The sequence below is a fragment of the Ogataea parapolymorpha genome, chromosome VII, assembly GCF_000187245.1.
Source record: "Ogataea parapolymorpha DL-1 chromosome VII, whole genome shotgun sequence".
Taxonomy (NCBI): domain Eukaryota; kingdom Fungi; phylum Ascomycota; class Pichiomycetes; order Pichiales; family Pichiaceae; genus Ogataea; species Ogataea parapolymorpha.
In genome coordinates, this window is record NC_027860.1 from 1,281,216 (window position 1) to 1,306,565 (window position 25,350).

The 25,350-nt window shown below is 44.5% G+C and overlaps 13 protein-coding genes across 13 annotated transcripts; 7 read left to right on the forward strand and 6 right to left on the reverse strand.

Annotated features, from left to right (window-relative positions):
• Positions 1-292: 292 nt before the first annotated feature.
• Positions 293-1,918, forward strand: HPODL_03113 (Polyadenylate-binding protein, cytoplasmic and nuclear; the record flags this gene model as incomplete). Its single annotated transcript, XM_014077446.1, has 1 exon — positions 293-1,918. The coding sequence occupies one exon, from the start codon at positions 293-295 to the stop codon at positions 1,916-1,918; it is 1,626 nt and encodes a 541-aa protein (XP_013932921.1).
• An 81-nt stretch (positions 1,919-1,999) lies between these two features.
• HPODL_03114 (Protein involved in iron metabolism in mitochondria) lies at positions 2,000-2,728 on the reverse strand (the record flags this gene model as incomplete). Its single annotated transcript, XM_014077447.1, has 1 exon — positions 2,000-2,728. One exon carries the CDS (start codon positions 2,726-2,728, stop codon positions 2,000-2,002), a length of 729 nt encoding a protein of 242 aa, XP_013932922.1.
• Positions 2,729-2,798: 70 nt separating this feature from the next.
• On the reverse strand, positions 2,799-3,572 carry HPODL_03115 (Cystine transporter Cystinosin; the record flags this gene model as incomplete). The annotated part of the gene is made up of 1 exon (XM_014077448.1): positions 2,799-3,572. The coding sequence occupies one exon, from the start codon at positions 3,570-3,572 to the stop codon at positions 2,799-2,801; it is 774 nt and encodes a 257-aa protein (XP_013932923.1).
• Positions 3,573-3,840: 268 nt separating this feature from the next.
• Positions 3,841-7,002, forward strand: HPODL_03116 (Mediator of RNA polymerase II transcription subunit 16; the record flags this gene model as incomplete). Its single annotated transcript, XM_014077449.1, has 1 exon — positions 3,841-7,002. The coding sequence occupies one exon, from the start codon at positions 3,841-3,843 to the stop codon at positions 7,000-7,002; it is 3,162 nt and encodes a 1,053-aa protein (XP_013932924.1).
• An 821-nt stretch (positions 7,003-7,823) lies between these two features.
• HPODL_03117 (uncharacterized protein) lies at positions 7,824-8,315 on the forward strand (the record flags this gene model as incomplete). The annotated part of the gene is made up of 1 exon (XM_014077450.1): positions 7,824-8,315. One exon carries the CDS (start codon positions 7,824-7,826, stop codon positions 8,313-8,315), a length of 492 nt encoding a protein of 163 aa, XP_013932925.1.
• Positions 8,316-8,317: 2 nt separating this feature from the next.
• On the reverse strand, positions 8,318-9,757 carry HPODL_03118 (uncharacterized protein; the record flags this gene model as incomplete). The annotated part of the gene is made up of 1 exon (XM_014077451.1): positions 8,318-9,757. One exon carries the CDS (start codon positions 9,755-9,757, stop codon positions 8,318-8,320), a length of 1,440 nt encoding a protein of 479 aa, XP_013932926.1.
• Positions 9,758-9,990: 233 nt separating this feature from the next.
• HPODL_03119 (Protein BNI4) lies at positions 9,991-13,107 on the forward strand (the record flags this gene model as incomplete). The annotated part of the gene is made up of 1 exon (XM_014077452.1): positions 9,991-13,107. The coding sequence occupies one exon, from the start codon at positions 9,991-9,993 to the stop codon at positions 13,105-13,107; it is 3,117 nt and encodes a 1,038-aa protein (XP_013932927.1).
• Positions 13,108-13,208: 101 nt separating this feature from the next.
• HPODL_03120 (uncharacterized protein) lies at positions 13,209-15,320 on the forward strand (the record flags this gene model as incomplete). Its single annotated transcript, XM_014077453.1, has 2 exons — positions 13,209-13,236; positions 13,273-15,320. 2 exons carry the CDS (start codon positions 13,209-13,211, stop codon positions 15,318-15,320), a joined length of 2,076 nt encoding a protein of 691 aa, XP_013932928.1.
• Positions 15,321-15,456: 136 nt separating this feature from the next.
• HPODL_03121 (Phosphatidylinositol transfer protein PDR16) lies at positions 15,457-16,557 on the forward strand (the record flags this gene model as incomplete). Its single annotated transcript, XM_014077454.1, has 1 exon — positions 15,457-16,557. One exon carries the CDS (start codon positions 15,457-15,459, stop codon positions 16,555-16,557), a length of 1,101 nt encoding a protein of 366 aa, XP_013932929.1.
• A 58-nt stretch (positions 16,558-16,615) lies between these two features.
• Positions 16,616-18,253, reverse strand: HPODL_03122 (Pre-mRNA-splicing factor CWC22; the record flags this gene model as incomplete). Its single annotated transcript, XM_014077455.1, has 1 exon — positions 16,616-18,253. The coding sequence occupies one exon, from the start codon at positions 18,251-18,253 to the stop codon at positions 16,616-16,618; it is 1,638 nt and encodes a 545-aa protein (XP_013932930.1).
• A 37-nt stretch (positions 18,254-18,290) lies between these two features.
• Positions 18,291-19,130, forward strand: HPODL_03123 (uncharacterized protein; the record flags this gene model as incomplete). Its single annotated transcript, XM_014077456.1, has 1 exon — positions 18,291-19,130. The coding sequence occupies one exon, from the start codon at positions 18,291-18,293 to the stop codon at positions 19,128-19,130; it is 840 nt and encodes a 279-aa protein (XP_013932931.1).
• A 26-nt stretch (positions 19,131-19,156) lies between these two features.
• On the reverse strand, positions 19,157-22,849 carry HPODL_03124 (Ubiquitin-specific protease that may play a role in ubiquitin precursor processing; the record flags this gene model as incomplete). Its single annotated transcript, XM_014077457.1, has 1 exon — positions 19,157-22,849. The coding sequence occupies one exon, from the start codon at positions 22,847-22,849 to the stop codon at positions 19,157-19,159; it is 3,693 nt and encodes a 1,230-aa protein (XP_013932932.1).
• A 412-nt stretch (positions 22,850-23,261) lies between these two features.
• Positions 23,262-25,238, reverse strand: HPODL_03125 (uncharacterized protein; the record flags this gene model as incomplete). The annotated part of the gene is made up of 1 exon (XM_014077458.1): positions 23,262-25,238. One exon carries the CDS (start codon positions 25,236-25,238, stop codon positions 23,262-23,264), a length of 1,977 nt encoding a protein of 658 aa, XP_013932933.1.
• Between the last annotated feature and the right edge of the window lie 112 nt (positions 25,239-25,350).

A 25,350-nucleotide genomic window follows, 5' to 3' on the forward strand; every position in this document is an offset into this window, starting at 1 on the left:
AAAAGGGCAGTTAAGAAGTCTTGTAGTGCGCAGAGCCCAAAAATCCTTGCACGACATATTTAGTCTAGTAACATCGTTCTTCTTCTAGATAATTTTATCTCTTATTCAGTCTCCAGACCGTATTTATTTTTCCCTTTATTGTCTCTGCATCCCCATCAAACCGATCTATACCATCAACTTAACTTAGGCGGGACTCTAAATCAAAAACTTTTCCCGATTTAACTCTTAATCATTTTTAAAGTTTATTTTATTTGCAACTGAACTGAGCATCGCAAGAGAGAGTATCTCAATAATGACGTCGTCGGAGCTGACGGAATCAGTCAATCCTCTAAATGTCATCAAAATGTACGAAGACTCAGCCGTGTTGGAGAATCTCTTGGCAGTCTTTAAGAATACCTACAACTATCCCGAAGTCAACTGCGAAGTGCTGAAGGGCAACTCTGAATCCCCGAAGACTGTCTTCGCTAGATTCGAGGAAAAGGATCATTTCGAGAAGTTCAAGGAGTTCCTTGAACAGCGTGATATAGAGTACGAGCATGTTGCCACAGAGCACGAGCTCAAAAAACAATTACCCGGAAATCTTTATGTTAGAGGTTTACTCCCCACAACGACGTCCGATGATCTAGTCAGGATATTCAGCAGATACGGAGCACTTGTATCGTGCAAGATCATATACGACGATTTCGGAGTATCCAAAGGATACGGATTTATCAATTTTGCGGATCGGATTGAGGCTCAAAAAGCCATCGATAATCTCAATGGCGTTAACGTGGATGGCAATCATCTATTTGTCAACCATCACATTTCCAAAAGAGACAGACTCAAAGAGCTAGAGATGAGGAAACTCAAATACACCAATCTTTATGTGAAGAACTTTCCAGACGACTTAACGAAAGAAAAGTTGGCACAGGTTTTCGGACAGTATGGAGACGTCGAGTCTGTTTTTCTCCCTCAAGGTACCGGAAATCATAATAGAGGCTACGCATTCATTAACTTTAAAAGCCACGAAGATGCAGTCAGAGCACAGGAAAACTTAGATGGATTCGAGATCGCTCCCGGATATAGACTACAGCTCGGAAAGGCTGAGCGAAGGAAGGATCGGATGCAAAACCAGATGAATAGTTATAAACCAAACTATCTCCCGTTCCAACCACAGTATATGCCTCCTCAGCCAGAGCATTCCAACAATCTTTACCCCTCTTTCATTGTTTCGCCAGATTCAAACCTCATTTCGACTGCAACCGGTCTTCCAATAGCAGGTCCACAATACCAGGATTCAAACTTGTACATAATACACCTGCCGTTGGAATTCAAAGACCAAGACCTTTACGAACTATTTGCACCTTTTGGCCAAATCATGTCAGCCAAAATCATGACATACCCACCAAACGATTCGGCAGTGATTGATGAAGGAGAAGAGGACACAGAAAGCAAGTCCCGTGAGGGACGCTCTAGAGGATTTGGGTTTGTCTGCTTTAATAAACCTCTAGATGCATCAAAAGCATTGGTGTCGATGAACGGATATCGTGTGGATGATTCCCATGTTCTGGAAGTCTCCTTTGCTCAAAGAAAGGAGAACAAATTTGAGAAGGGAAGGTTGCATCATTATAATCAAAATCACCTTGGCAACTTTTACAATTATCTGAATCAGAATTTCACCAAGCGAAGCTTCAGCCTTCCAGCAAGCATGCACAGTGGAGGGTTCGTTCCAATGACAGCACCTTCCCCATCTCAGGTTTCTTATTCTCTAGTTGACAGTCCAGGAGTACCACAGCCTGGTTCTCGAACAATGTCGGTGCCTTACATTTCTTACAATCCATACTATTACTATCCATACCCAATGCCTCCTGCTTCGCCTTTCGTCAAAGAAGGCGATACGGAAGAAGAGGGAGCAGAAGGCCCACCAGACCAAGGTTAGAACAATAGAAATGGACACATACCAAAATCGGAACTTATAAAACTTGTATAATCTTATATCTTTAATAAACACTCATGACACTCATAAACTTGGAGGATACTCTTCTTTAACGCGCTGGTAATCTTCCATGATCGGTTCTTCGTCGTCCGTGACTTGCTGCACACTTTTAACCTCGTCGATGTAAAATTTGAGCATCTCTTCAATGCCATTTTTCAATGTGATCTCGCTCGAAGAACAACTTTTGCAAGCCCCGATCAGCTTTAAAAACACTGTTCCTGTGTCCTCATCAAATCTGACAAATTTGATGTCACCTCCGTCTTCTTGTATAGCAGGCTGAATTCTTGTAATCAAAAGTTCGTTGATCAAGGCAACTACTTCGTCTTCGTCTTCGTATCCATCAAGATCCTCGTTTTCTGCCGACTGCTGTCCCAGTATATTAATGTATTTCTGATTTATCACTGCCTGTCCTGAAGTTAAATGTTCAGTCAAAATCGAAAAGATCTCGGGTTTCAGCAACGACCAACTATGCTTCTCTCCCTTGATCACTGTTATGAAATTATAGCCAAACAAAATCGACTTGATGGATTTGTCATTTACGCTTAGAAGCTTGAATGCTAGTTCAGATTTGTTCAGTGCGTCTTTTATACCTGTGATCTCCAATGTAGGAGTGTTAGGAGATGGCAAAAACTTGAACTCTGAGGGCACAAATTTGAGCGCATTCTCGTTGGGGGTCGACTGTGTTTGTATAAACAGGCTTCGGAGCTGGCCCACCAGTCCAAGGCGACGGTAGGTATAACGGGAGGCGAACATTGTTAAAGGAAATTATTATTTAAACTCCACTTTTTTCTCTATCCAATTTGGCATCGACGCGTCGATTTGACTAAACCGGAGTCTTCTCCATCATACTGGGCTTCTCTCTGCGAGGCGGCTTATACAGGTGAAATTGGGCTAGGAAAATCAAATCAAATACCATTGTGACCAATATAAGGCCCAGCTTGCTTCTATTCGCCTCTAAGAGCTTCCATAAGGTTGTTTTATTTCTCAGCAAAAGCTCAACAATAGAGAAGAAACAGCCAGAAAGGTCCAGTAGAATTTGCATCTTCGATATACCAAACATCGACTTTCGCTTTGCATTGTGTATAACTTGTGGGATGTACTTTGTACAGCTAACAAGAATTTTGCAGTAGGAAAGGTTCAACGTGAAGTTCAGGAGCTGGTTTTTCTCATTCCTGTAATAAATATTGTACAGCAAAAGGAGAACGAATGCAGCGTAGTAACCTTTGACAAGCTTACTGAACTTGAACAGGGTTCTCGTGTTTTTAAGGCCCCACCACTGGTTTCCCAAAATGATCTGTGATAATAGTACAACGGTTAAAATCCAGCCGTGCATGGAGTAAGCGAGATCAATGACGGAGAGTAGCGGCATGTTGCCACCAAAAGCGTTTGCAAACTGCTTCCTTACCGTATTGTTGAATACTTGAAGATAGATAGACGCTGTGTAGCACGAGTAGCCAAGCAGGTTGAGAATAGCAAAATCGAAAGAGATGGAATCGGCGCTTCGAATTCTCAAATTCAACAAAATTGTGGGATAAAAGGAGACGCTCCAGGATATGGCGTAAAGCCAACCAGAAATGGTCGCCAAGTCTAAGTTCATTGCATGGGCGGAGTGTAGAGCTTAAAAGAAAGTTGTTTTTAGTTCGTATGTAAGGCTGACCTAAGCGAAACCCGTGCCGCGAAAAAACTCCTTGGAATATTCTACTGTATGGCCCCAACAAGAGCGATCGATTGAGATGGAGGGTCCGAAAATAAGTGACGTTCTCGTACGCAGGGCACAGACTAATGTGCTGAACAATCAAATATCCTGGTCAAGACAAGGACACCTGGCCTACGCGGCTCCTCACGTTGGAAAACATAATTTGTTAATGACATATCTGGAGTGCGTTGATGGCCAGACCTGGCAATTAGCGCCACCAACGGGATTCCAAATAGGGTCGTTTGGTAGAGTCTTGGGAACCAAAAAGTACCATTATGACCATGAGGATGAACAAATCCCGGGAGCTGATAATTTATCCAAGCTGACGACTGTTCAATTTAGTAATACTGGCTGGGACCTATTTCTCAGCGACTCGGTCGGTCACGTGTCAATTTGTGTAACTGGAATCAAGAGAGTGCCCCCCAACGCCCCTGGACATGCCGTGGCCCATACTACTGCTACTCCCTCGATCAATCAGTCTCCGCCATCACAAAACCAGGGAGTACAGGCTGCGCAATATTCCCGCACCTCTTTTAATTCGTTCGAGCTCCTGTACACAGACAGCTCGTTTGCTCCATTTCCAGATCTTTCAACCGCCTTGAAAAGGGAGGGAAATCAGATTTTATCAGTCAAATGGCTCAACATAGACAAGCCTGTGATTGTTAATTCTCCGGCAGTTAAAACACAGGCGACGCAGGAGGCCCCCGTGACTAATGGCTGCGCGTCAAAATTGGGAGCTGCCGCGCAAGATGCTCAGGGCTACTACTACACTTACACAGCTCACCAATACAAGCCGTACGGGACAATGCACCCGTTGGCAACGAAGCAGGCCTGTATTGGCGTGCGAAAAAATGGAGAGGTTTGTCTCTGGTACCAAGAGGACCACGGAATTGAATACAAGAGAGTTGTGGGCCAGCTCCCTATCGGGGATGTTCTACTTCAACATGCTGCGATTGGATTTGCCAGAGATGGGGAAGTCATTGTGGCTGTTCAAATCGGAAAGAATTTGAAATTGTTTGAGGTAGTCATTAATTGGGGATTTCTGGTCGAAGCGGCCAAACAACTGACTAAAACGCCAACATACAGAGTTCCCGATGAAAATAGAATACCTCCGAAACTAGACATCCGCAAGGTGGCGAGTATGAGCCTATGCTCTGTCGACGAGAATGCATCTTTCTGTACTGGTATACAGTTAGTTTCACCAGATTTCAGCCAATCTACGGAATTAGAGCTGCTCTTGCTTTTTGACAACGATAGATCTCTCGGGAGTAAGTCTCCCATATCCACCATTTACAGATATCAATTGCGCAACTTCGACATGGCTTCTGTTATTCATCCTATGTTTGGACAGATAGCATCAGATCAGAATAGCGTTTTTGAGTCCCGCAAAACCTATAAATTCATATTCAAGAAGAAATTTACCTTTGATGAGGCCATCGTGTGTCTTGAGTTGCTAAACCTTGAGCTGACCATTGCAGTTACGTTAGCAAACGGTGACATCAAACTGATTGATAGACAAACATTCAAGATTGCCCAAAATATTTACAATTCGGATGAAGTGAGAGATGATTTTGGGCCAACTGGCCCTCTTCTCCCAGACACTGTGTCATGTCTCACTGATGCAGGATTCGAGTTTCCAAGAATACAGTTCCAACCACAATATACCTGTATCTCGCCAAACGTTTGCTGCTGTGTGGCTTTACCATGGAACGATACAACACTCCGTATTCATTCTGCCTGTACGAACGCATCGCAATCAGACGCCCCTCCCAATCGAAAAGGGCTTCTTCTGGCCACAGCAGCAGCCATTGCTTTTCGTCATACAAATGCTTGCTACTATGGGTACTCAACAGATGATCTGGTTGCAACAATTCGCTGCGAGCTTGAACATTCCAAAAACACTCGTGGAGACGAGTATGCCTATAGACTTTTGATGTCCATTTTACAGGAAAGCCAGAGAGCGATTAACCTGAGTGTCGATGTGTCCAGTGAGCAGACGGATAAAATGCTCCAGAACCAACCTCTTCAACGAATACTCACACTGCAACTGTCGCTCGGTACCGAACTGAACTGGCTGCGGAACAAGAGTGGAATGATCGCCTGGGCACTCGTAAATTTGAAGTTCGTCACATCTTCTATCATGTACACCATTCACACGATTTACTCAAATATGCAAAGATTTGCGAAAAAAGGACTTCATGTTTCTGACACTCTCGCAAACGCCCGTGCCCGTGAAGAGAGCATTATTGCCGTGCTCGGGGTAATCAGATGGTGTGTCGACTATATCGTATGGCTGAATCAAGAGCTGGTTGAGCTGCACGGCGTCTTCAAGAGCAACAATCCGAAAGAGATTGAGCAGTTTCTTGGCAAGTCGGTTGCAATTCCTCTTGTGTTAGGGAAAGTACCACGATCGTTTTTGATTTTTGCAATTTCCAACATAAGAAGACTGTTTTCTTTTGTGCAAAAATTCATTGAGAAGAACGATCCTTCGCTGGCCGCTTTGGTGACGCCTGATAACCCGATGGGTACTTTCAAGTCCCTTGAAAGCCAGCTTTTCGCAGATTCGCAATGGACGCTGGCTGGTCCATCAACTAATCAGGCTCAGTTGGGAAAAGCTATTGTAGCACATCCAACGATTGAGGCCTATGCTCGATTGGGTTCGCTAATCAACAATTCGCCGATCACATTACATGCTTTCGAAAGATTTCTTTTGGAAGCAGACGGGCCGCTTAGAAATATGAGACTGGATCAGGTGACGGCACTGGCAATCGAACAGCAGCTCATATGCCAAGGACATGTTTCAAAAACGTTTGTTGAGCCTCTCAGAAAATTGTGCGAAGTATATGATCGGGTTGTGCTTACCAATGGCAGTGTCGACCTCGTGGAATTATATTTCTATGACGTGAGCTGGCTCAACCTTGGTGCTAGAGAGGCAGATACGGCAGATTCAAAAGCTAGAGAAAAGCGTCCTGCACTGATTCAGCAGACGGACCACAAATTCTCAAACACCTACAACAAAAAACTCATTCAAATGAACACTTATGATGGCCTCATCCTCGACATGCTACGCAGGCAACTACTAAAGCCCTCTGAGTTTATTGCGAACCCATCTGCACAGCAGGTGAATGGCTCCGGAAGTAGACCTGCAGTCAATGGCTCAAATGCCTCAACTACACATACATTAATGATGCGCAAATGTATTAGATGTGGTGCTGTTTCTTCGGTGAATGACAATGAGGTGTACTTCAGCTCGCCTACATTTATTGTCAACCCAGTGTACCAGCATTATCAGCGAATTTGTTTCTGTGGCGGAGCGTGGGCTAATATGTGATCTCCCAACAGGATCTTGCATTCCAAGATCTTGCAATTAATGAATTTCAGCTACACAAGTGTTTCAGACAATTCACGTTTTGACGATTTGTGTCTATTTTTCGCAAATGTTTGAATACTAGATTATGTGCATTATTGAACTTGATTCCGTAACTCTTCTGTAAAATCTTTCGACATACTGATTACATTCATACTTTTTGCCAGATACCATGCAACTTTCCCGATTTTGATAATTAAAAAAGAGCATTAACTTTTTTTTTCCCCCAAAGTAGATCTTCAATCAAGCTCACTATGTCGAGGAGCTCCATATCAAGAGCCCCATCCAGAGTCCATTCTTTGGTGCCCGAAACATCTCTGGCGTCCTCTCGGATGTCTGATTTATCGCTTTCGAGAACAGCAACATCGGCTTCCACCAATTCGATAACATCCCATTATAGTACGCTGGACTCTAATTGGCTTCCTAACACCGTGGTCGTGAATCAGCCACGTATAAAGATCTCTCTGACTTTGACTCCAAAAGAAATTGATCTTTTGAAAACCTCCTGGAGCAAAGTCATCAGCTCCTCGCCATCGGGATCAGACACTCCAAGGGTAAGCACTCCATCTCATATACCTTCAGCTACGGGCTCTCTACGCGGAACCCCACAAAAACAGAGCCGTTCAATAAATATTGGAACCACAAATTCAGGGTCCTCGTTTGCATCATCGTTATTTTGTATTCAGCTATATGAAAACTTCATCGCTCGTGATCCTTTGATTGAAAAGCTGATTCCATCGATTAAACACCAGGCGTCTGCTTTTGCAGGTGTAATAAATGTTGCCATGTCAACATTGGATGACCTCAGCCGAATGGACGAATCCTTGGAAAGTCTTGGAAGACTACACTCACGAATTTTGGGAATCGAGCCAGAATATTTCCAAACGATGGGCGAAGTGCTAATCAAGACTTTTAGGGACAGATTTTCTAACGACATGGCCGATGGGTTCTCGCTTGAAACAGAAGAGGCCTGGATTAAACTGTACTGTTTCCTTGCGAACTCCATTATTCAAGGAGGAATCGATCCCATTATCAATTACGAGGCGGCTAAAGGCGAACAAAGTTCCCTTACCTCCTCTCAAATCAAGAAGAAGCAGAGTAGCACAAGTTTGGATTCATTATCGGGATCCACACTGGCATCCAATTCCCTCCCATTGCCCAAGAAATCTCAGAGCATTTCCAAACAATCGTATTTGAATGTCACGAAAAGAAAGCTGCACAAACCAGGGAATCCGAAGACAGGCGCCAAATCTTCCGCAGATTGTATCATTATGTGAGGCTATCTATCATTCAACTCACGTATCAACGCAGCAATGACTCCGTTGTGTATCCACTCGGCATCTCTGTCTGCGCCGTTCTGTATTTTCTGCTGGATATTGTTCTCGGTGAGCAGGACCTCTTTGTCGGGTACAAATACACTGCCCCCCAATATTCCTATAAGAGAACAGTAGGTTGCCTCAAGCCATTTACTAGCATATCGAAGCTGCTGCTTTATCTCACTGGAATCCAGCTCCATATGTTCCATTCTTCTTCTGAGCATCTGGATGTCAGAAGCGTGACTTTTCACTTCCATGCGTTCTTTCGTCCTGATTGCAACTCGCAGCATTTCCAAAAGTTTGACACACTGGGTGTGGTGAGATTTATTGTTTTTCGGTGTGTCATATCCATCAATCGGTACTCCTATTATATCTTCGAAGGCATTCCTGATGAATTTAGCTAGCAATTCAAATTCATCATCATGCTTCTTTTCTAGCGATTGGTAGAAGCCTTTTGCCTCTTGGTACCGTTTCAGTTCACGTATTCTTTCCTCATTGAGTGCTTGTGAAAGAGCTTTTAGTTTCTCACTCTCCTCTTGCATACACAGGAATCTTTCTCTGAGTCTATTGTGCTCGGAGAGCAAGTTCTGGTAGCGCAGATCAAATTTGTCTTTTTCCACTAGCAAATGGTAGTATTCGGATGAGGCTTGCAACTCACTACCCTGATGCTGTTCTAAAGTTGATGTCACGGGATATTTGGTGGTGGTAGTGTTGAGATGACAGGCATTCTCTTTTTGATGGGAGCTTGGATGATATTCTTGAGATGGTCGCCATAATTTTGCAGAACTGACATTGCTGCTGATGTCTCCACTATCTTCATTGGGTGCAGGGTGTTGAAGCGCTTTTGGATGAAATGAAGTAGCAGGTGGATCATATGCTGGAAATGATTTATAATTGCTGCTCGGCAAAGAATCATCGCTTATATCGAATTTCAGCTCAGGCGGCATGCGTGATAGCGGACGAGCCTGATTTCTCTGGCTGATGAACTTGACTTTGGGATCCGCAAATGCCTCTTTATCAAAGTGGTTGACCAAGTCTGATACCAGCAACCTTTTGCCCATGCCCAATTTGTGCCCATCATCTCTAAATGGATTTTGCTCGTTTGCATATACATTGGTTTTATCCTGTAAAGGAGACTTTTTGGAGCGTGCATATAAGTGTTGCTCTCCTACCTGCTTGTCCTGGTAAACAATAGGATTCTTCAAGTGATCAGAGTTGGAGGTAAGCTTGAGGGGAGGAAGGCCATTCTCAAGGCTGTCGCTATTTTGGAATGAAAGATCGCTTCCATCTTCCGAATCAGTCGAAGAAGCATGTTTGGGGAAGCCCACTAGCCGCTCAACTTCATTTGGCGTGACTGTTTCGTATGCAACATCAGGATCTGAGCTGTCAGACGAGGTATCCATGGGATCGTAATTAGTGAGGGAGAATAGTTGGGATACAAAAAAAGGGTTTTAGACGCCTATTGCGACGATCGTCCTTGTACCTTTCATTTATATTGATTTGGAAACTTTTTTTTCACACGCGTTTCGCGTTCAAAGCGTGATTTTCATCCCTGTCTAAAAATTCTAGAGCCCCAGATTTTCAACTTGGTAAAGACGCGAGGTTGATAGCAATGGTCTCTACGCTGGATAGTTATATGTCTGAGTCTGGTCATTACAATACAGATAGAGCCAGTTTTCCAAGAGCCAAGATAATACAGCATAGTTCTCCTCCGTACACTCAAGACTCGAACTCGATGAGCACCGTGCAGGACGAAGACGATTTCAAGAACATTGACAGGTCTTCTTCTTTTCAGACAAGTACGTCATCCTCAATTAGAGACTTCCCTGGGAACATAGGCCCGAAGATGAGCGCGGATGTTGCCAGTCTAGGGTTTTACTCCGGTCCTAGTCTCAACGACATCGCTTTGAACAACAGTAAGCATGCGACCCATGTTCGGCGTTCCATAGTTGTGTCGCCCTCTATGAGCACCATCACCTTGAGTGTGAACGATTCAACCACTATCGACGAGAGTTACGAAGAGGAGCCGACCAAGAAAATTGGTATGACAAACAGCCCCAGCTTGCAGGCTTTAGGAGATATACTCAACGCTAAGATGCAAACGAAGTCCTCAGGGACCTTCACGTCGATCCAGGAGGAGCCAGAGCCCACAGAGCTTATCTCGGAAACCACCGCAGAGGATGACACCGTGATCTATAGACACCCTGTCAATCAGTCATATGCATCTTTTTTCACCGCCCACAGCTCCACCAGCGCGCCAGACGCTTCCGACCTCATCTCGCTATCCAGCACCATCAAGGAGAAACCTGCAAATGACACACCAACCCTAATGACGCCGAACCTTTTTTCACCATCGATGATATTTAACGAGCCTGTTGAAACATTCAAAATGTTTGACGATTCGGCCGCAATTCCAAACTCTAATTCATTCAACATTCCAAGACAAGAGACCTCTGTAATTCATGAAATTGGCTACGACGAGCAGGAATCGTTCGTGGCCCCAGTTGCTAGCCCGCGTGCCGAGCAAAGATATTCTATGAGGCTGGTGGATGAATCCCCAGAAATCCAGACGCCGGTGGCTATTCAGGAGGCATTTCCTACCCCTGTATCCACGCCACAGAACCTATCAGTGGTGGAAGTTGACTTACCAAAGGGGGCAGAGCCTGAAGCTTCCACACCTCTGGCAGAGCCTGAAAAAGTGTTTACACCTCAGACGGCTCAGGAGACACCACAGAGTGTGTCGCAAGAGAAAGACTTGCCCGCGCTTCCTAAGAACAACAAAAGACTCTCATTTCGTGGCCTTTTTAAGAACAAAAAGCATCTCTCGTCTACTCCATCGCTAGCCACTCCCGAGCACGAGCCAGAACCGACCAAGACGGCAAAACCGTTGCGACCAAAGAGTTTCGCTGGTTTTGAAGAATCTCGACAGGAAAAAAAAGCAGATCAATTAAAGGACCGTCGCAAGAGTCTTCTGAGTGGGTGGAAAAGAAAAAGTCTGGGCGCAGAGACTGAAAAGGCCAAGAGAAAGAGCCTTTTCGGAAGAAACAAAACTCAAGGTGTTGCTCCCACGCCCGCGCACAGTGGTACTGACAAAGCAGAGGAAAGCGATAAGGAAAATCGCCCAGCGGCAGTCAAGAAGACCGAGTCGCAGACCTCTAGCGAACGAAAGTCTTTGTTGGACACATACGGCTTCAACGGCCAGGCCTCTGGCTCTGAGGTCGGCGTTGTGCTTTCGACTCCACTGGAAACACAGTCAGAATTTGTGGACCAGAGTCCTTTGACTCTGCAGTCGCCGAAATATGTTTCTCCCGCCGATCATCGCAAGTCCATGTACCACGAGAATGCCGACGTGTTTTCGGAAGAGATCCAGGCAGAATCGGATGTGTACCGTCTGGACACGCCGTCTCCGGTCAACGGAAACTTTTACAGTCCCGAAAGACCAACTCTGGCTCCTGCCAGGGACAAAAACTCGTTGCTGGGCAAACGAGAGAACAGCTACACCAGACTCCTGGCAGGAGAAGCCTTGTTTCCCAAGAGACTCGCTGCCGACGAAGTGCAGAGCATTGTAACTCTGGAGCGTTCAAGATCAATGAAGTCCATCAAATCCGCAAGATCATCTATGGCCCACTCTCAGTCTGTAAGCAGCTCCATTGTTGAAATGCTTAACAACAATCAAGTTGATGGGCCGATTGTGACGTCCGATGGTATGACGGTGGTGAGGTCACCTCAGTCTGCAAGGTCTCCAAGATCTCCTATTTCTGTGAAGTCGTCTTCTAGCAGAAAACAGGCTGGCATCTTGAAAAAGGGTCAAGAACCCCTCTTTGGGTTTGGATTGCAGGACGAGGAGCTCAGCGATATATACAACATGATTCAGTTTGGAGATGATGATCTTCAGATAGACACCGATTTCCATCTCGAGAGCGAAGACAAAGAGCCTGAGCTTGAGCCTGCTATTTCCTTCCAGTTTGAAAATAAGCAGCCAGAATTGGCTCTGAGTTCGCCGCAACAGGTCCCAATCACCCCTGACTCGTCTCCCGAGCACGGAAACTGGGAAATGGTTGATGAATGGGAGGATGAAGATCAACACAGCCACAGGTTCGATGCTCATCCGCAAAGCTACTCTATCAGCAGCTCCCGTCACGGAAACTATCGGCTTTCGTTGGAAAGCGCACCTTCGGAAACGGCAGAAAGCCCCGTTCTTGATAGGCCGTTGTCAGGATTGCAGGGTCCAGTTTTCACTCCGAGCGTGAAATCTTTCGGGGCTACAAGAAACTATAGTTTCTCCTACGATGAGGAGCCTTCAAGAGATTTTGAGGACTATGTGGCAGAAGCCTCCATCACAAGCGAGGATTCAGAAGGCCGTCATTCACGCGAAAGAATTCGCAAGTCGAGAAGAATGTCATTGATCAGTAAGCTGAACAAGAGAGACAGTACCGGGTCCAAAAGAGGGAAGAACAAGTCTCAAAGCTCGATCCGCCTGAGCATCTTTGGATCAAAGTCAAGTATCGATACCAAGGACTTGATTTCCTCGCCAATGGCATCCCCTATGCCCGAGATCCCGAGAGTCCGGTTCTCGTCCAAGATCTTGCTCTTCGACACTTATGGCGAACACGAGTACGACAGAAAGCCAGATCAAGCCACCTGTAATCAGCTGACGCCCCAACTGGCACTTGAGATCAAGAATGAGCTCAATGAGGTGAAGGCAGAGATGGCTGTCCACGAACTTTCGAGATGTTACACCCATTTCTTTTAGACACTCATATTCGCGCGAAGTACAAATAATTAATTTAATAACAGTATTTGGAATTTAAACGAGATTTGCTAATGTTTTGAAACAAGCTAATTCATTGCATTATGTCACTATTCGAATTGCAGAAAGCGGGTAAGTAGACAGCCCTAACGAAACGCTAACTTAAAGCTCTCATCGCGAAGCTCAAATCACATCGTTCGGAATTTCGACATCTGATTACGGACCACACCACCCACCCTATCATAGAGAAATTGCTTAGAGACGAGGTTCTCAATTACGTATTCACGTTCTATTCCATAGACGATGAAAAACGATCGCTCAACCGAGAACAGGCGATTTACATACTGGATCCGTTGGTACCTTACACAATTGATTGTTTGCTTGCCGATTTTTCTGCCGGCTGCCGGTACCAGTCGGCTGTGTTATGTTTCATGCCTGGCCTCACCAAGACAACGTATGCTCGGTTGAAGGCCAATTCGAACTTAATGAAGGCCTGTGGCAACAATTTCGACTCGATAGACTTTCTCAGCCTGAATCCCCTGGAAAGTCGAGTGTATGTTACAAATAATCACTATTCCATTCCTGCTCTTTACAACCCGCAGCATTTTGGCCCAGATCTTAATGAATATCAAGTTGACAAAGCTGTCGAGGCCATGATGAGTGCCTGCGTATTGTCAAACGAGTATCCAATAGTTCGGTACTATAATTCCCCTGTTTCACGCAAAATTGCTTATCTTTTCCAACAGACCCTTGATGAGTACTATAGGAAACACCAAGAGCTGTCTCCGGTGAATTCGAAAACAGTATTTTTTATCACCGACCGTCTGATGGACCTTTTCGCTCCCTTTTGTCACTACAAATTCTATAGATCCCAGATATTCGATCTCATGGACACCCAGATTAGAAAGGCACGGGGAGAGTATACTTACGTGTACGATTATCAGATTCAGACGGGAGAGGGCATTGAAAAGAAACACCTGGTGTTTGACGATGAGGATCCCGTGTATTCCAGGTTGCAGGATCTGCCAATTGAAGATTACACCAAGAGTATAATTGAACAGGTGAATGAGCTGAAAGCCACAGAGGCCAAGTTTTCAAATCTGAAGTACGCATCCGATTTGTCCCATGCGGCACTGAATCAAGCAGACTATCTTTTTTCCCGTCAGCTGGTTACAGGCCATTTTGAGCTGATCAACAAAATAGACAAGACGTTCCGTGACGAGTGTATTTTAGATTGCATGGTTTTCGAGAGCAAATGCGCATCCAATTTGAACGGTAACAAAGAGATGTATGAACCGCTAACAGAAGAGTTGCTAGAGTTACTTGCTAACGAGAAAATTGACACAGGAAACAAAATCAGACTGCTCATCGTGTACACTTACTACAGGGGTGGCATCGTGGAGTCGGACTTGCGCAAGCTCTGTCACTTTGGATTACCTGACCAAAGCAAGACGGATTCTATTGTTACTCTATTCAAGAACTTCCAGCATTTGGGATTTAACATGCTAAAATCGAAGCCCAATGACAAGCCTTTCAGAATAACGTCCTATTTCGAGATCAAAGATACTCCCGAGCTCACGGAAAGATATGTTCCTAGCTTGACCAACATTGTCACGCGCCTTGCCTACGGAAGACTTCCAGAGGTTTACAAGGAAACCTATTCAAGCGATCGTGACGAGGATGCGCCTAAGGATTTCCCTTACGTGAAGGGAGCGCCAATTGACGACGACGATGTTGGACAGCAGTTCAATGCTCCCGTTAGAAACATGCCGAAATGGAAGAGTTCAAAGCAATCGATTGATTCAACCAAAGAAAAGCTCCTAATTTTTGTTGCGGGAGGCCTTACTCACTCGGAGTTAAGCACGGTCACATCGCTTGAGGCCAAGCTTAATAAAAGCATTTTCATTGGCACCGACGAGCTCTACTCTACATGGGACCTAATTGGAGACCTAAGGCTTATCAATGACGAGCGTAAAAACTTCAACTTCCCTCTGGACGAGAAGTTTGCTAGGAAGCAGGTGCCGCAGCACCTATACGAGCGTTCGGCTGCTACGCAGCCAAACAAAAGTTCGGCCCCAGGCGCAACTCCAAACTCTGCACAAAGCAGAGCCTCTTCTCGTTCTTCTAGTGCTCACCAACTGGCGCAGACCACGTCCTCCGATAGTTCTCGAAAGCGGGACAAGTTCTTTAAAAAATTCAAGGCACTAAACATTTGACGAACGCGAACGGAAATTAATTCGGACCGAAATAATTATTTTTCAAAATATATAGGCACCCCAATATAGATTCGATTCCAATTCAGGTAAATCCACACGACTTGGGTTTTGGGACGCGTGCTTGTACAATAGGAAGATGTTTGGGATAGGTAAAAAGAAGACAGACTCAGAGAAGGAGGCAACACCGAAGAAGGACCTCATTAAGGTCTCTATTCCTTTTGAACATCCCCCTGCCTATCTGAAGCCTCCTGCTGAGAAGGAGCTTACCGAAGAGGAGAAACAGAAATACCTCACAGTTCTCAAACATTTTCAAGATCCAGAGCTCAAGGTTCCGACCACCGAGCACCACAAGGGCGATTTGCAGCCTTTAACTGCCGATCAAAAAGCATGGCTTACTAGAGAATGTTTCCTGAGATATTTGCGCGCTACCAAGTGGGATGTGTCCCAAGCAATCAAAAGAATTGAAGGAACGCTGGGTTGGAGAACTGAGTTTGGTATTGACCATTACCTTGACGACTCCAAAAATATCGTCACTCCCGAATTAGTTGCGCCAGAATCAGAGACAGGCAAGGAGGTTGTATTGGGTTTTGACAACCAATGCAGACCGTGTCTCTACCTCAAGCCGGGTCGCCAAAACACAAAAACGTCTTTCAGACAAGTCCAACATTTGGTTTTCTTCCTAGAGAGAGTCATTGACTTTATGCCCTCGGGTCAAGACTCTCTTGCGCTATTGATCGATTTCAAAAACCATCCAGAAATTGCGGCGCAATCAGAGACTTCCAAGGTGCCTCCGTTGGGCGTCGGTAAGCAAGTGCTACATATTCTTCAGACACATTATCCTGAAAGACTTGGTAAAGCATTGTTGACCAATATTCCATTTTTGGGCAGAACTTTCCTAAGGTTGATTTACCCTTTCATTGACCCTCTAACGAGAGAGAAGCTTGTGTTTGACGCAGACTTCTCCGAGTTTTGTCCCGCAGAGCAACTGGACAAGGAATTTGACGGTCTAGTGGACTTCGAATATGATCACGAAGTTTACTATCCTGCGCTTGTCGAGATGGCGCACAAGAAGAGAGCTCATTACATGAAGAGATTTGAGGAGTTAGGAGAAGTGGTTGGGCTGAGCGAGATCGATCTTAGAGGAGATGGCCCAGCCACCGTTCCGGTTGGCTCGCACCCTTCGGATACAAAAGTTGACGACTTAGCAGATAAGACCGCCAATTTGAGCGTTGAGTAGCGACATAGATATTAATTGTTTATACAGTATCGTAGAAATGAAAGTGTCGCTTCCCTCTTCAATCATCTGGGGACGCATTTCTTTTACGTTCATTCTCATCTTCTACACCACTCTCTTCATTCTCCGGTAGATTGTTGAGAATTTCTCTCATGTCTTCTGTGAGCGCACCTAGACCAATTGCGGTAAAGTAATTGATGGAAAACCGCAACCTGTCGGCTCCAGAGCTCGGAAAAAGACCACTGATGTACGGCTGGATATATTCCTCCGAAAGGCGGACTTTCAGCTTCTTCAAGCCCAGTTCTTCCTGCAACTTCACAAACAGAAACTTGAGAAAAATTCTGCTAGCACTGTTAGTACTCTCCTCTGTTAGTTGCACAATTTGCAATATCTCCCAGCCCATCTTGTCCGAGGCAAACATGTGTCCCCAGAAGGATCCTATATTTCGTATCAGAGACAGTTCATATTGATGGCAGTTTGTGTAGTTGTCGACGAATACATGGTCAAAAGCCTTAGTCCAATTGCGATTCACAGAGATGAGCTTTTCGCCAACCAGGGCATAATACTTAGAGTATGTTTTCTCCTGAGCACAACATTTCACTATCATGTCCACTAGCATTTGCTCCTTTCGTTCAGGATCAACGGGTTGCAGCTTTAGCAATTTATGGACAGCTTCTTCATGGTTGATACTGGACATCATTGTCAAGTAAACGGTTTTCTGGAAGTTGGTGAGTGCCGACTCTGTAAGGTCTCGGATCTGCTCTTTGGCCACATCGTCTGCTTCGTCGTCTTCACTTTCCTCATCGCCTTCATCATATGAGCTATCGTCCTCAAATCCTAAGATTTGCTTTCGTAATTCATCATAAGCCTGTTCGTGTTTCTCATATTCCTGATCGAATTGAAAAGTATTTAGTATTTCACGCGCTTTCAGTTTATCGTCAAGATTGAGCGTATGCGTCACCTTATCCTCGTCTTCAACCAGATCAAGCTCCTCCACGATAACAGGAGCTCCATCGTAATTGTTTTTCCTCTGTTTAAAGGCCTCCTGTATGAGCAATTGTATTCTCTTGGAAACCAAATCCTCGGTTAGAATGGTACCCAAACGCTCAAAAACGGCATTAAGTGCAACGGAAGAGTTCTCTGATAGAAATTGCCCGCAATTTTGCAGCAGAGCACAAGCAATTTCCACCGTAGTATCAGTCGGATGCTCTAATAATAAAAATAAAAGCTGCAACGCAACGATATCATGACAAACCTGATAATTGACTAGTTGAGACAAAAAAATCACAGACGCCTTCGAAGTCTCTCGGTCGTCATTTTTGTAGGCCTTTCTGAACTGCAAAATCAACCTCGTGACTAGAAGCTCTCCCAGTTCTGGTATTTTTGAATTTAGCACACAAATCAGAGCAGCGTAGACAGTCGTGTAGGCCTGCGACAAGACCTGGGATTTCATTAAACATCGTACAAGCCAACCCTTGCCTCGGATGAGGTTGAGTTTGAAAAGATCCAATACCACTTCCTTGATGTTCTCTGTGTTCACTTTATTAATTTCTCCGTTTATCTGTTTTTTGAGTTTTTCCCATTGCAATCTTTGGTACTCTTCGGATGCGTACGACACATCGGACTCCTCCAGCAAGGCTTTCAGCTTTGCCGGCGGCACATATTTCTTTGAATCTAGAACTTCTCGTATCGAGGTCATATTTTATTTGGGCCGAGTATTTTTTTAAACAATTATAATGAATATTATTGTTTTATTACCGGAAGGTGAAGTGCTGGAAAAGATACTTTATGTGGCCTTAAAGCGTTGCCAGGGCAGATTGTTTGCTCTATTGGAACAAAAACCGGCAACTTTGAATCAATTGAATGAATACATGCCAAAAATATACGAAATTGCTTATCGCTATAATGAGGATTTGGATGTAAACGTTGTGTATCAGGATCCTCATATTCCAGGCTGTACCTTGATAAAGCATAGCTCATCGGTCAGAAACCTGGATTACCCAACTATCACTGTCCTTGATTCTGACTTGGATCTTGTGGAACCGCATATCTCCACAAACTCTGCTATTTCCACCACGGTGAATTCATCCTATCAGCAATATCAGGTTTCAGCTGTAGGAGGCACTTTTGATCATTTACACAGTGGACATAAAATGCTCTTGACCGCCTCTGTGTTTGTCACTGCAAGACTACTTATAATAGGAGTGACTGGTCCGGAACTGTTGAAAAACAAGAAATATGCTGAATGCTTGGAGAGCTACGAGACGAGGGTGAAAAAAGTTGAAGCATTTATCAAGTTGATCGACCCCAATTTGCAGATCGAAATTCATCAAATCAACGATATATGTGGACCTACTGCGAGCGTTAAAGATATAGATGCGCTCGTTTTAAGCTCGGAAAGTGTGAAAGGTGGTCAATACATCAATAAGGTCAGGATGGAAAAAGGCTTCCCAGAGTTAGAGGTGGTGCAAATAGCAACTTTAGGAGGTGACGAGGCCGATGGATTTCAAAACAAATTGAGTAGCACTCAGCTCCGAAAGATGGATTATGAACGACGCCAGGTTTCTCAGCATTAACAAATACAAGCGCAATAATAACATATTTATTCCCTAATAAAAATAGATGGCTCGAACACGGACCCTTTTCGGACAGAGCGATCGGGGTGGTCAACACAAATCTGAATGTCTGCAGAATTTAAAACGTCAAAGAGAACTATGGAATCCGTGTCCTCAGAATCCAAATACTCCACATCTTTGAAGTCCGTAATTCCGAACCTAACACTGTTGAACTCTTTGTCGCTCAATCCAAGTAGCTTGTGCAACCTCGACTTTGTTTTCGATAAAGGCTCGTCTTTGATCAAATCAAAAATGAATGGAAGGCCGTGAGGGCTAGTGACCTTACCGAAAAACTGAAAGCCTGTCACTAGTTTCGAAGTTTTGGAACCATGCTCCAACACTTGCTTGAAGTTAGGGAAGTTTCCAATCACTAAATGATCGAATGAGTCAATTGTTGTTTCTGTCGGGTAGACACTTAAACGAACGTGGCGGTCAGGTGCCCAACAAACAATGTTTTGACGCTCCTGAGGCTTGATGTTAACCTTCGTTTGCAACCTATCAATTAGGTCATCTATAGTGCTTGATCTCGGAAGGAAAAACTCATGTTTTTGCTCCCGGCAAATACCTTGGCCAACCCATGAAACGTGACAAAGTTTCATCTCTTCAAACTCTGCAAGAGTAACATTCAGAACTTCGTACTGGATCTCTAGCGTTTGGGATTTTGGAATCTTGTCGATAAGCCTTCTAAAAACTGTATCTCTCTTCAACGGAATGCGCTGATTGGAGTGACCCAAGATGAACAGTCTCAAATAGTCAGGATCAACTCTGATGTGAGCACCAATCTTCTCTGCCAGAGCCTGGTAGTTCGACATAGTCGAAAACCACAGCTCAAAGTCCTTATTTAAAGACGACTTCGAGGAGTCTGATCTAGATTTCGTATCAATAGGGTCAACGTCTTCTGCAATCTTGACGTACTCTTCTTCATCCTCGTCAACCTTGACTAGTGGAGAAATCTTGAAATGACATCTATTTGCCATAAAGTCGTAGATGTCCTCAACAGTCTTCAGCTCCCGATCAGGGTTTGGATTCACTTCCGAGTCAGCCTTGGTGAAACAAATGATATCACCATTTCCCAGCTCAGACTTGTAAAAGCTCTTCGAAGGATTGAGCCATTGAATCTGGTTAGGTCCGAATTCCTCATAAAATCTTAGTGGGGTCGAAATATCAAATCCCATCAAATTGTTCAAAAGCTCCGTTAGGTATTCAACTTGGTTTTCCGCTGGAACAATTGTATGGGTAATTCCTTTAACAGATTGCTTGTCTTGGTCGAAATATTTGATAAACAACATGATCTTGTCTGAAGCATCAGACACGGACTCAAATTTGGGGAGACTAAATTCTGAGCTGACTAGTTCCACCGCTTTTTCGAATTTAACATCAAAAGGTTCCAAGCTGAAGAATGAGGCAGGAATCTTCTGTTTATTGTTAAGCTCAAATATACCATTTGAAACGAATTTCAGTTCTCTTGACGACTCCTCCAAAAATAAAATCAGCTGTGAACTCTGCGCTGTTCTTCTTCTCTTCGACATTAGAGATTCATTGTATTTGACAACCTGGTTCACAGTGATGTCTTTGTTTTTAGGATCATCGAAATGGCGCGGAATTGGCATGTATGGACGATATGCAAAGTTATGGCGGTTTACAATGCTCCAAAACCTGAACTGCTTGGTTTTTTCCACATTGTAGCCAAGCTTTTGGGCCACCAGATCGTAAACTTTTGAGAAAGGCTCTGACTTTAGCACACGGAATTTCAAAGAAAAAGATTCAGGCTCAAACAGGTCTGGTGAGAAATTGAGTCTATCTTCTTCGTTTGGACCAAGGTCAAAGCCTTGATATTTCAAAAAGCCTTTATTCGTGTACACCTTAATGTTTGCGTAAAGGTGCATTTCTTCTTGCTCTTTGCGTAGCCTCTCGTACTCCTCCTGCTCGTATTTGATTTGCTTGGAAATGTGAGACGGAACGTCAGCATCTGTAACCTCACTTAAAACTTCTTCAAACTTTGTCTTGCGAATGTAGACAAGCATATAGGCTGAAGTGTGCCTCTTGAGGTGATACTCCTGCTGTTGCTCTCTGGTAAGTTTTCTAGGGTCGATAGTCAGGCTATCTGCACCAAAATTACCTTCGAAGACTTCGTATGGAGTCACTCTCCACACCTTATCATCCTCGAATCTAAACCACTCATCTTTAGGTGTTGGCTTAATCATTGCATAGTAATGACCCACAGAAACATCACCCTGATGCACCAAAACTCCTTGCAATTTGTATTCCCAGTCTTCGTCATAGTTTGGTGCGTCTTTGTCCAAGTAAGGTTTGAGATCGATTGAGTCAAAAAACTCGTACTTGTCATTTATCTTGACCAGCTGATCGTACTCAAAATCATACTCAAAACGCTTGAGCTGTAGATGCAACACCGGTGGGAAGCTTTCGAACACAACACCTTTCTCAGCATCCTGTAAACCATATCCGGAGGCATCGTATTTATTGTCTCCATTAAGAAGCTCCAGCTCAATGTAATTCTCAAATGACTCTCTTATGTTTTTCAGATTCTTCACATTCAGCTGTATGTCCCAGAAATCTTCAATACGACTACTTTCGTAATCAACGTTGATGCAGCGGATGAAACTTTTCATTTTGCCCACGAAAATATCATTCAAGCACCCTTCAATTTCGGTATTCTTCATCTTGGACTCCAGTCTATCCATCAGAATACGGTTCAATTCCTGGACATCATGCTGAGTAAAAGCGTCCGCGCTATTCCAACCAAAAGAATGAGTGAGCTCGAGCGTGTCAATAGGCTTATCTGATGTCTGTAGACTGTAAAATATTCTCTGAAGCGACAATGACACACTCTTGGGCTGTTCAAGGTATTGCTGGAAAGAGTTGTATCCGAAACTGATCTCGTCTTGCGTTGGGATTTGGTAGACCTTCTTCCTAAACACTTTAGTGAAAAAGTAAGACTGCAGTAAAGAATTCAAATAACAGGTTGCACCCTGGTTTGTAATTCCCACATAGCCGGTCTCTTTCTTGGAATCATAATCGAGAAAGTCGTGCCACAAGACTCCGGTATGATCTTTGATGACTCTGACATACGCTGTGATATTGAGGCTGCTTGCCTTCAACATCTTCACGTCTGATGCCTGTCTGTTGTTTAGAAGACCAACAAAACCCCAGTCTGTGATCCTGGGGTTGAAGCGATAAAATGAGTTATTAACTTTGTGAACTGAAGGTTCTGAAGGAAGCCAGGCATCAATGGCAAACTGGACACAGCAATGCCAATTCTCGCCCTCCTTGGCCTTCAAGGGATGCGCTTCCAGATACACAGAGTAGGCGGAAGTGTTCTTTCTGGTTGGCGGCATGAGCAGAAGGTTGAATTCAAAGTCCTCTCCAACTTTGAATCTTGGGCCAGCGTATTTCTCGTCTTTGAGCTCTGTGATTCCAGAAATCTCCCACGTATTAGCCCCTTCCGCTTCAATCTCATAGCATCGTGGAGGCTCGTCGAGATATTGCTGGAAAACGTTTTGGTTGCCCGTGGAAATTTGTGATCTGGTGCCAGCGGTTTCCTGTGCCGGGTGCGGTTGAGAAGTGGGCGACCTTTCATCATCTGTGATGAAGTCGGAGGAGTCGCTCGACGATATTTCTTGCTCATAACCGTCCTTAGTGCCACGATTGAGTCCATTCATGATCAAGGCGTATCAAGAATATAGGAAACAAGCTGTAGAAGGGGGTATCCGAAAAGCTTTCAAATGCCAATTGCTTATTTGTTCAGATGTGTTATTTGGCCTTTTCCGATAGGGGATTAAAATATGCGGACCTAAGCGGAACTAGCTAGATCTCCTATCACTGGAATGGAGCAATTTGCCTCTAGATGTTGAACGATGCGTAGGAAGGTCTGCTGCGATGAAAAATGTCAATTGCAACAAATCCTTACTGTCTGATGTCTTTGAGTTCAATTGTGGCCTGGGATTGGTTTTCGATGAGATCAAGGTACGTTATTCTATGACGTGCTAGAAATCAGTAGCACCCTTTTAAATTAATTATTTTACAAAATCTGTCACGTCTTATCATGGCACAGTTATAATAATTTACACATCTTTACACATTCAAACGAAATAACTTGCTTCTGAGATCCTCGTCAAACAAATGGCTTGACACCACTTGGTCAATGGTTGGCTCCAGCCCTGGCGAATGGTTGACAGGAGTCTCAATTTCTTCTCCAGCGCGAGGCCGGAAATAATTATTTTGAGAATCGTCCTCGTCGTCGATATCAACCGTGGAGTCGCTCATGTCCTCGTTTGTAACAGTTCGACGCGTTCGGGTCTGGATCAAGTGAGACTTCTTCTTACGGCTCTTTCCTCCACCCTTTGCTGCGCTGCTCACATGATTTGTTGACTCCTGGTCCTCACTGTCGTCATTATAGTCAATCTCGAATTTTCCTGCAAGCTCATCCTGTAAATCCTGTTTTTCTCTCTCGTTTATATCTTCCTCCAGAGACTCGTTAAAATCCTCTGGCTTAATGACATTTTTCAGTTTCGAGGGCTTTGTGACACCAGACTTGCTGGCCACCTCGTCCAAATGCTCGCCATTTATCATGAACCGTGCTTTTGGTGCCACAGACTCTTGGGCCTCATGCTGGTTTTCATTTCTCTCCTTCGACTGGTTAACGTAATTCATATCCAAATTGTCCTCGTCCTCTAGATCGCTCTCTGGAGACGAACCGTGTCTTCTGTGATAAGTGTTGTAAGATTTTTTATTCTTATCACTCAACAGATGGATAAAGGATTTCTGCTCTTCTCTATTATTCCAATTGAGCACCCTGCTCACACTATCGATATACTCCGTTTTGGAAGACCTCACAGTAGGGAAGGGAAATGGCGATGCACACACAGTGACGTAGTATCCTTTGAGCAGCTCGACTCTAGAACGTCCGTCAAAGGAGGCCCAAGCAGTGGCTCTTGATCGAATAGGAACCTTCACCTTCAGAGACATAGTATCAGGTAGCAAAATTGGACGGAAGGAAAGTGTGTGTGGACAAATGGGGGTCACACTGATGGCACTAACGCCAGGGTGCACCAAAGAACCTCCTGCACTCAGCGAATAGGCAGTCGATCCGGTAGGGGTAGCAATAATAAGCCCGTCTGCTTGGGCAACAGTTAGTAGCGATCCATCGCCATACAGTTCCAGCATCGAGACCCACGGAGAAGGCCCTCTGTCAACCGTGAGCTCGTTCAAAACTTGCTGCTCGCAGATCAAGTCACCTTCAGCAGTGTGAACACGGCAAGTGAAACGCATTCTTAAATTTGTGCGAACTCCGTTCTTGATCACATTTGCCAGAATGCTCCGAAAGTTCTCAAACGGGAAGGTGGTAAGAAAACCCAGAGAGCCTAAAGAAAACGCCATCACCGGAGGAACAACCCTCTGAAAAAGAGTGGAAGCATAGAGGACGGTACCATCGCCCCCTAACGTGATAACCAGGTCGAAGATATCGGGATTTTCTCTGATAAGTTTCTTGGTCCAGTACTTCAGACGGCCCTCGGCGGAGGGATTATCATGTATCAGGCCTTTTGCGTCAAACCGCTTGGACTTTTCCAGATGATAATCCACGTAGACTCGAGTCTGATCATTGATTGTAAGAAGCCATTCAGCAACCTCTTTGGTGAGATAAACAAGCGAGTTATCTCTTGCCTTGGTGATGAGCATAACTGAACGCAGCTGTAAATGTATTGTAGCCCTATCTAAGTTTCTGGCAAGGATTCGGACACCATGGGCCGTTTTTGCTAGTTGTGCATGCGACTTGACACTCTTCAAATTCTTGTTCGATAAGCTTCGGAACAAATCGTCTGTAGTAGAGTGCTTACCTGTGGCGTTATGGAGAGCGCGATGATGGTTTGGCTTGTTTGAATCGTCCTTTATCGTAAGAGTCTCCCTTGGGTTGTCCCTGCAGTATAAGCTATCGTGTAGGATCGGCTGCTTGGGCTGTAAGGACTCGGAGCGCTCCATGTGCTCAGATCCCGATAGCTCGTACAGCGAGCTACTATTGGAAGACAATGCTTCCGAATTAAAATCGTCCATGCTCTGACTGAAATGAATTTATTTCGGATGACCGACGGTACAATTCCGTGTTTTAATTTAATTTTTGGAGCATATCGTATAATAATTAGTATTTATTTGACTCACTTTATAT